At 39.5% G+C, this 9,742-nt stretch overlaps 1 protein-coding gene across 3 annotated transcripts; it reads right to left on the reverse strand.

Annotated features, from left to right (window-relative positions):
* Positions 1-3,075: 3,075 nt before the first annotated feature.
* On the reverse strand, positions 3,076-7,416 carry LOC103717027 (protein TIFY 6b-like). 3 transcript variants are annotated; one of them, XM_008805254.4, is made up of 7 exons: positions 7,112-7,416; positions 5,791-5,987; positions 5,427-5,701; positions 5,254-5,344; positions 4,800-5,157; positions 3,897-3,954; positions 3,076-3,541 (listed from the first exon to the last, which is right to left on the reverse strand). In XM_008805254.4, exons 1-7 carry the CDS (start codon positions 7,194-7,196, stop codon positions 3,343-3,345), a joined length of 1,263 nt encoding a protein of 420 aa, XP_008803476.2. In that variant the 5' UTR covers positions 7,197-7,416; the 3' UTR covers positions 3,076-3,342. The 3 variants fall into 3 exon arrangements, with proteins under 3 accessions (XP_008803476.2, XP_008803477.2, XP_008803479.2); XM_008805255.3 differs by having other exon boundaries at positions 5,791-5,853; positions 7,112-7,412; XM_008805257.4 differs by lacking the exon at positions 5,791-5,987 and having other exon boundaries at positions 7,112-7,337.
* Between the last annotated feature and the right edge of the window lie 2,326 nt (positions 7,417-9,742).

The following is a 9,742-nucleotide window of genomic DNA, read 5'->3' on the forward strand; positions in this document are numbered from 1 at the left end:
CTTTCCCAGCCCCTTTTTGCCCGATCATATTTTCTAAATTTTATAACATAACACATAACATATTTAAAATAAAAAGACTGATTATTGTAATAAGAACATGCAAGACACATTTCTCCAAGTATAAAATAGATATCATATTCAATAAACTAATAATCATTTTACCAAAATTCGAAAAACACACTTTAAAGCATTAGGTTACTTACATCATCTTGCTTCAAAATCTCACTTCAATTAGACGGGTCGGATTTGCATGCTTTATTATCATTAAAATATAATTAATTTTATCATTATCTTAGAAGCCAAAAATACTACTGCGGACCTGGCCTTATGCCCAAATTAGGGTGAAGGAGAGGCAAGATCAGTCAAACGGCGATATCCGACTATATGCGTCGGTTTGAATAGAGTGAATTGAACTGGTTAAGATCGGGCGTGATTTAAATAACTCAATAAAGATCAATGATGGCCCAATTCTAAAAGGACTTAACAAGAGCCGAGGAAATGGGCCAGCCTACAGCCCGAATATCGGTGCAGTTCAAGACCTCCACATTGGAGTCAACTGGGACCCAAACAGAGAGAGGCAGGGCTTCATGCTTGATAAGGATGAAGAAGGATAGGGCTGTTCGAGTGGTAAGGCCCAACAATCTAGTCGGTCTGGTCAAGTTCATTCTATCCAATTAAAGATCAAATCAAAGTACAAGTAACATATAACGATCGAGGATGGCCAGAATTAGTGGAATCCAATAATGATCAGGATGCCAACAAAGACTGGGTAAAAGTCAACATGTTGAATGGTTACAACTAAGCCTGTCTTGGACCTCCTATTTTGGCCAATCTGGAGTCCACAAAGTAAAGACCAGGGACTCTCTACAGAGTCCCAGATCATGAAGAGAGAGAGAGAGAGAGAGAGAGAGAGAGAGAAAGGATGGGGAAGAGAGAAATAAGAGATTGTAAGGAATCTTCTATCTTTAACCAAGGAAGAGGAAGAAAGAGGATGGTTGCGGGTGGTGCCCAGAGTTAGGGACCCATGGCTGAACAACAAGCAACCGGCAGCGGCCAACAGCCCCAAAAAGGGTCAAAATAGGAGTTTCTATAGAGATCATGGGTGACCAGTTCTAACAATGTCCGAATGATTGTAGTCTCATATAAAACCGGGATTGACTATGAAAATAGATTCATATAGGATGATATGTGAGGCCGGCTAGATGGCAACGCCCAACTATTCAAATCGGTTAGCACAATGTAACTCAATCCATCTGATCAAAAAACATATATCCAATCAAGAAAAAGATAATAGATTATGGGTTATCAATTATGGATCCAATGATAGCTGACAACAATCGAGGCGAATGAAGGACTTGATCGATTAAATAGTAGCATCCGACGATCCTGGTCGGTCCATTCTAGCCAATCAAACCAGTCAACTCATAAAATAAGAATCAGATTATGGTACGAGTAACACAATAAAAACTAATGATGATAGAGTCCAGTGGTGCCCAATCGCCCAAATTAGTCAAAACAGTATTTTTCAAATCATCAGATCAAGGAATAGGTATCAAATACAACAAGGGTGACATGCTAGGTTACTGGTGATGGGGGTCCAAAGAGGACTAACAAATGGCAAAGTAAAAGCTAGCACGATGGATGGTCACATCAATACGAGTCCAAGATCCTTTACTGGAGTCAACCTGGGTCCACGAAGAGAATATCTGGAACCCTCCTCCTTGGTCCATTGAACCATGAGAAGAGAGAGAAACAAAGAAAGAGACAATAAAGAGAGAGAAAAGAGAAATAGAGAGGAGAGAAAAGGGAGAAACAGTCTCTCTCGCTAGCCAAGGAAGAAGAAGAGAGGAGAGGTGGCTGCAGTGGTGCCTAGGGTCAGGGGACCCACGGCCGTCCACTATGAATAGTGGCCGACAACAACTGGCGGTCGGCGGCGAGAGAAAAATTCTCCTAAAATAGGGGTTCAGCCCCTTAACCCATGAAACCGAGACATCCCGACGGCTACGACTTCGCCTTGCTCAACTAGAGCTCTGCCTTATTTCTGGTTTGGACAGGCCTTTGAGCCACGATTGGATGCTAGAAGGAGCCAACAGGCCGACCCAATGAGGCTGGGCCTCACACCATGACACCCAATAGGCTCTTCAAATTCCTCTTCCAGGTAACATTGTACTCCTCAATTTCCATCACTGTGGAAATGGCTATGCATGTATAACCTATTGGTGCATCTAAAAGGCATGGTTATGCATGTATAACCTTTTGGTGCATCCCAAAAGCGCCTAAAGGAATAATTCCTATCCCCCAAATCTAAAGAGAACATCAAGTTTCACACCTTCCTGTCGACTTAAAAGAAGATTTACACCTTCGTATTTGTACATCCCAATAGCACCCCTTCCTATGCCTCCTTTTCCCACCTATGATTCAGCCTCATGACTCTTACCTCAAACTAGTGCTTGCTAAACATTGGACAATCAACAGAATCATTATGCTACATTCTTGTTTCTTTTTTCATTTTTAATTTCTTTTTCATAAAAAAGGCTACATGTTAGGAGACCATCACGTGCACATGAAGAGAGCAGTTAAAACAAGTTCATGCTGCTGTAAAGGCGAGTGTTAATAAATGGTTTCAAAATTTACAGAAGAAAATGAGAGACACTTGGAGGTGATTCATATAACATATAAAGAAGGGATCTTCTGCAAAAGAAGAAATACCAAGAGAAGTCCATTACCTTTCCCTGGTGCTCAAAAGGATGTTGCAAAACCAGAAGGAAATGAAAATCTGGGAAAGAAACCTAACACTTCAGCGCTAGTATCACCAGGTTAGACCTTTCATTTGTTTCTCAACAGAGGGCTTTGATTTGAACACTACTAAAAAAACCTATGATCCATCCGCATCTTCCTCTGGTCAGAGGAAAAGCATGGACACAGTCCATTTGTGTCTCAAAATATGTTAGGTGCTTCGGTGCTTTTGGTGCAGAGCCAACTGACCGGAGTTAGACAAAGCCCAGAATCTGACCAAAATCAAAAGGAAATTAGACATTGTACACATTTCATCATACCACCGGTAGCATTAACAGTTAAAGGAAAAACAAAAACAGAAGAGAATTTTAAGAGCTATAACCATAATCAGTGTCGTTTCTACAATATGGCAATAGGAAATAGAAGGGGCAAAAATAATCGAAGTTTTTACAGAATAGCTCTCTCGTTAGTTGTTGAACTCTTCTGATTACATTCAAATATAGAAGACTTCTACATAACCAAATATATTATAACAAGCTGAGGATCCCAAATGAATGACGGACTGGAGTTGCAGAAAGAAGGGGATGTCGAAATATATAAATAAGCTTATATCTCTAATTTTGTACTTGGGGACTCCCTGCTATCTGCACTATTCTTCTGCTGGCCCAAACACCATGAGTCCTCCCGATTGCTTGACAAGGCAATATCAATTGATGAGGATTTGCTAGATACATCAGCACACTCAAATCCTGCAGCATTTTCTGGGGATTTCTTCACACAAGAGTAAGGTGCAGCATTTGTCACCCTGTAGCGAAAATCAAGGAGTTAAAAAAAAAAAAAGAGGAGCTCAAAAGTTTACATAAAATTGAAATAGAAAATGGGAAAACGTGAATGAGCTTCCTCAGCCAAATAAATGAAAGGAACTTTAGGTTGAAACAAATATACAATGTCATCAAATAAATGCACCACAATTCTGAAAGTGGACAATTTCCTATAAAATATATACTCAGACAGGAAAAGGTACAAACCACATACTCAAACTACCGCAAACTCTCCATTTCTCGAATTTAGTAAAACTATAGTATCGTAGCGGAAATGCAACTCTTCGAATATAATCAAGTACAGGCAAGTAATATTTGGAATTAGCATGAAAGTTTTACCTTTCCTTTCGTTTCTCCAAGAACCGGGCTAACGATGCCTTCCGAGCTTGGGGTACAGCTGCAAATACAAATCACCCATTTATTCAGATGCAGTTATTAATATTAAGATAGCACTAGATTTGATTGGCCAATGTAATTAATAATAAGACTAATGAGAATCTTTGCCTACGAGAAGCAAGGAGCTTCAGTATGGTGCATTTGGTGCAAAAATGGAATACAAGGATCTGTTTCAAACAGATGCTATCCAATTCTCGATCTTGTATACAAGATACTACGAAGTATGGTCATGGATACAACACAATATGGACACACCAATGCAATAAATCCAGAAAAAATAGGATATAGATACACCACGGATACCGAAAGAAATAAAATTATTGCCATATGTGAGTTCATTCTATATGGCAGATTTAATTCTTTCTCTTTTTTTTTTGGTACCATACGACAGAACTTATAATTGTTTGGCTTATTAGAAATTCTACAGTTTAAACTCTTCATCACTCTGTTTTTACAGGCTTTGTCTCTTGCTTCAAGCACACACAATAATGAACGATGTGCATTACATTGACAAACTATTAGATCCAGGTACGAGTAAAATCAAAACCTAATTTAATAGTCCAACCCACAAAAGTATGTTGGACGTGTTTGACAAGTATTTGGACCCTATTCTTGTCATATCTAATCTCATTTTCGCCAAAAAAAAATGATGTTTCCAGAAAGAATATAACATGTATAGAGTGTTATCAAAAGTATATCAGTTTCCAATAGTAAAAGTTACAGACATGACTACTTTGGTGAAAATATCATGCTTAAAAAGAGATAAAAACCACGTTGAATTGTGCACAGCAGATTACTATGAAGGAACAAAAATTGTAGCTGATACACAAATAATGCAACAAATACCTGTTGGCATGATAGTTTCAGCAGAAGTAGAGCCTGATGCAGCAGTGAGAGTTTTTGAAGTCCCGTTTTGGATTGTGGGAGCCAGTAAGCCAAGAGACTTAACCACAGGAGTATCATCATTGGCAGTAGAACGACTACCAGAGTGAGGCCCTGTTTGAGAAGTACCTGATAATGGGCTAGAAAGGCCCGAGCAAGGTGAAGCCACGTGGCTCGGTGCAGGGGTCTGGTTCTGATTTGTATTTAAACCATCAGATCCTGCTACTTTGGTCGGGGCTTGTGCAGGTGCTTCGGATTGTGGATTCACAGCATTTGAGGTCGCATTAGATCCCTTGCTTGCTAGCAACATAATTGCTTGAGCCTACAACATGAATACTTTGTAAGAACTAGCCTCAGAGCCACAAAATCTTCATTTTTTTTTTAGAAGTTATCAAATTTCATCCATGTAATCCATTACCTTGTCCAGTGGGACATCATTATAGACATTCACAGAACCTGCATAAAATATTGTTAACTGTGCGGTAGTGGAAGCTGGCTTGGTTATACTCCTACAAAATTCCATTTTGGAATTAGTTAACAATTAAAGAACCTCCTAAAAATAAGCATAGAACAAAGTATTTTTGCACTTACCTTTGAGCAAGGGCTCCAACCACAGAACCCCCAACAGCGCCGCTGACTGCAAGCCCTCCTCCAAAAGGCTGCTGCTTTAAAGGGTTGACTGCAAGACTCGAACCACTTGGTACACCTTGGACCTTGAAGAAAGGGCTGCTCATGGCAACTGGGATGGAGTGATGTGCGACGACTGGGAACATTCTAGGCTCGTTTGATTGGTGAGCAGAAGAACCAAAGGAACTTGCATGAATCCCGTATTGGTGGATGCCTTGTCTATCGAGACTGAAGGATTTCTGCAAGCTCAAATGACAAAAGTTTTAGTTCAATATCTTGATCAAAACAAGTAGTGTGATGCCAAGATCAGTTTGACAATTATTGAGACCTGTGGTGCTAATGCAAGGGAGGACTTGTGACTGGCCTCAAAGGCATCGACAGTAGATATTGGCTGAAATCCAGAAGAGAACTGATCAAATACAATCTTCCTTGGTCTCTCTTCATGTTGTTTGAAGGACATAAACGGCTGCATAGCAGTGGTCTTGCTCGAGAAAGGCCACGGCATAGCAGAGCTTCCTATGTGGACTGCAAATTCCACAAACTAGATATGTAAGGAAAATGGGAATGAAGAGGAGAATGAAGAAACTTCCCTCTTCTCGCTTTTCACCCACCAAATTTTTTTTTTAAAAAAAAAAAGGTTCTTCAGACATGATTGCTAGAAACCATAACTGACCTTTACAGTCTAGTTAGTGCTAAATTGCCAGTATTGGCACTAAGCTGCATAAGTCTATGCAAATGTCATGAATTAAGTATAAAATAATCCATCACCAATTTCAATCTTTTAACCTAGAAAAATAACAAAATTTATATACCCAAATTTGTAAACAACTATGTCAGCAATTACGAAATGAAAAGCTTTTCCCAAGGATAGTCTGTAAACTTGAACACTATGAGCCTCAGGTTTGAACTACTAACTAAAATCTTGGAATTAAATACCAAAAATACATCCAAATGAACCAGATGAACGCAGTATGACATGATTGGGTTCCTTCTCAAAAGATAACAGTAATCCAACTATAGAAAAAAAAAATGCAACTAAACCTTATTTTATGATCAAAAGAGGGTCCTCAACAGCTGCAGCTAAATTTTATCAGCTAAACATGATCTTCACTCATAAAAAGAATAAAATCCAAATCCACGTTCAATATCACAGACAAATAACAATCCCAGTTCAAAGCATGGAAGAAATTTTAGATCGCCAGCAACACCGCTTTCCTTACTTAGTAATCGAGAATCATTAATAAGCAGGGGTGTTTTGGGAACACTTGCAAAATCCAGCGATACAAATCTGTGCAAACTTACAAAACATGGCTGCAATTAAAGAAACAAACCCTAATCCTGAGATTCCAACAATAACTTCTAAAAAAGCAATCAAAACACCAAATCCACAGGGAAAAAAAAGACACCACTCCAGTAAACAAAAATCATCAGAAAACAATTACAGCTCAAATATTTCATCAATACCTTCCAAATTTACACCAAAACCTTCACAAAAACCCACTTTTCTTGAAGAAAGACAAAAGAAAAAAAACATCGAACAGAGAAAAATACTAGACACTAAGAATCTCAGCAACAATTAAATCAAAATGATTGCTTTTTTTTACATATTTCGAGTAGAATCGAAGGTTTCAGAGATAAAATAATCCGACCTGAGTCCTGGCGGCTCCCCCTGCCGTCCTCCTTCGGCGGCGGTCCGGAATTCTGGGCATTTATTCCCAGAAAGTCCCTCTCCATCGCAGATCTATTTTGCACCAGGCCTAATTGTCTTCCCGAGAAACCCCTCCTACCTCTGGAAGAAACTCTTCTCAAAATACACCTACACCTCACGAGCGTCCATCCTCCGTCCTTTACTTCTCCCTCCCTCCCTCCCTCCCTCCCACCCCTCTCTGCAATGCCCTACTTCCTTTCTTCCCTTCCTCGCAGCTGGAGAAAAACCGAAGCCTCTAATTTCTTTCTATTTTCTCTTGCCTTTTTTTATATTATTACCTCTTTAACGTGGCCACATAACTTTACAAGTTCCTGGGCCCAACCCACGAGCGCGAGATCTAAGCCGTCCGATGGCGGGGTCCCCGCGGGCGCCACCTGCCGATTAACGGGCCCGTCCGGTCACAGCGACCGGCTGGTCCAGTCACCTCCCACGTGCGCGTACCGCAGGATTACCCCCCCGCCCATCCGCGGAGCCGATCCAGACGCGTTGTTCGCCGTGCGCCTGGCGCCGGACACGTACAGAGCCACGTCGCCGTCGGGCGTGACGCCCACGGCGAGGAATCCGGGCGCCGGTCCCAATCAGCTACACATCACGAGAATGGTTCCCCTCGGCGATTATTTGGACAAAGGACGCCGGATGTGGTGTCCCGCGGAGGAGAGATGTTACGGTGTTACGCGATCGGGATAACCTCATAAGCGTCCGATTGAACGTGGGTTGCATCACGTGGTCGGAATGTTGTTCACGTGTTCGTTATGCGGCAGTAATTTATATCGGCGTTATGATGAGCTTGGGTTATGGAGATTCATTTTTGGGCATGTGCGCCAAGCAAACTCCTCCACAGGTCATAGAACTTTTCAGTTGCAGGTGGAGGCCGGTCACCACCGGCTTTCGGCAGGTCGCCGGTCTCAGATCGCGGCAGGTCCCTTTCGACGTCATGATCAATCAAGTTTGGAGGACACCTCGTCTTCACATAATGCATTTTTTTTTTGCCCCCCTTTGAAGTCGTGCCCCAAGTTTCCGTATAAGCACAAAACGACTGCATCATCTGCAAAATAAATATATACATAAAATATTAATTGAATAAATTTTGATATTATATATAGCTGTATATATATATATATATATGTGTGTGTGTGTGTGTGTGTGTGTAAAAGAGGGACATTCATGTTTTTGACTCCAAATACTTCCTGAAAAATCTCTCGAAATAAAAATCAGCATAGCTAACCAAAATTTATGGTATTTATGTAGGCCAAAAATAAAAAATGATACATGTTTTAGGTTTTTCATCCATGCACCGAGTGAAAATAAAAATAAAAAAATTATGATATTATATTTCAGTCTAATCTATAATTTAGAAATATACAAGTTAGCTGAAATTTGATCTATATATATATGTTTTAAATTATATAGATCAAAATCAATAATGGTTTAAAATTGCAAATTATATAGCTTTTATTGATTGCTAGATATATTTCTACTATTCACTTTTTAATGGCGACGCATAAGCAAGAGATCTTAAAGCTAAAAGAATTTGTCTCCACATATTTCATATATTTTACATCCTGATCAGCAGTACTGGTTTCTATTTTAAGAGGCCATTCATTATTTTAGCGTAGGATGTATTTGCCCAAATTCGTATTTAGCTAAATTCATATCTATCTATCTATGTGTATGTCTGTATATGTATATATGTGTGTGTATGTCTATGTGTGTGTGTGTGTGTGAGATTGTAGAATAATGGAGAAGAAATTTATTTTTACAATCAACATTATAGGGAATTAGTAAAAAGAAACTTGAGTGCGAACTTATTCACTTGAGCCTTTTATTAAAGAAATTGGCAGATGAGGCCTATCTCAAGGTAGAACTTAGGAAGTCAAGCTCAACATGTGCTATAATACATCAAAATTGGTTTAATTAAACTAGAGCAATATGTTAACCTTGGAGGATGCTTATCAAAATGCTGGCTGAGACACATGGCAAAAGACATGGGCAACATGAAAATGGTCAGTAACGCATTTTGATACATGTTAATAAATGAGATCAGGGCATTTTATCGAAGTACCTACTCGAGCAACAAAATAACAAAATCCTAACATGGGAAGAACATTGCCCATTAAATATGATTAATTGGCAAGTAAGACTATGTCATGTCAAGTTTTGGTACCAATGAAGTTAGAAGGTACAGGACTCAAATTTTGAATTACCCAAACTGAAAGGAGACCGATTGGAGGATAATGGATGGTAGCTTCTTAGATATCGAAGAGACACATGCTATATTCAAAAAATATAGAAAAATCTGATATTTGAAGATCCTAACAAAAGGGATATTGTCGTTTCTATATCATTTGGATTAGAAAATGGAACAAGACAAAACCACCGAGCTCCAATTGATACTAGGACCATCTTGGCTAGTACGACGCATGAATCATTCATGTTGATCAAAATGGGTCACTAATAACAGTACCAAGCCTAATTCGATGGCTAGTATCAATGGATATCAATGAATAGCATTGTCACATCACTCTAGTTTGCAAATCTAGAATCCAACTCAAATCCAATTATCTAACCTCAA

The sequence above is a fragment of the Phoenix dactylifera genome, chromosome 8 (genome assembly GCF_009389715.1).
Source record: "Phoenix dactylifera cultivar Barhee BC4 chromosome 8, palm_55x_up_171113_PBpolish2nd_filt_p, whole genome shotgun sequence".
NCBI lineage: Eukaryota > Viridiplantae > Streptophyta > Magnoliopsida > Arecales > Arecaceae > Phoenix > Phoenix dactylifera.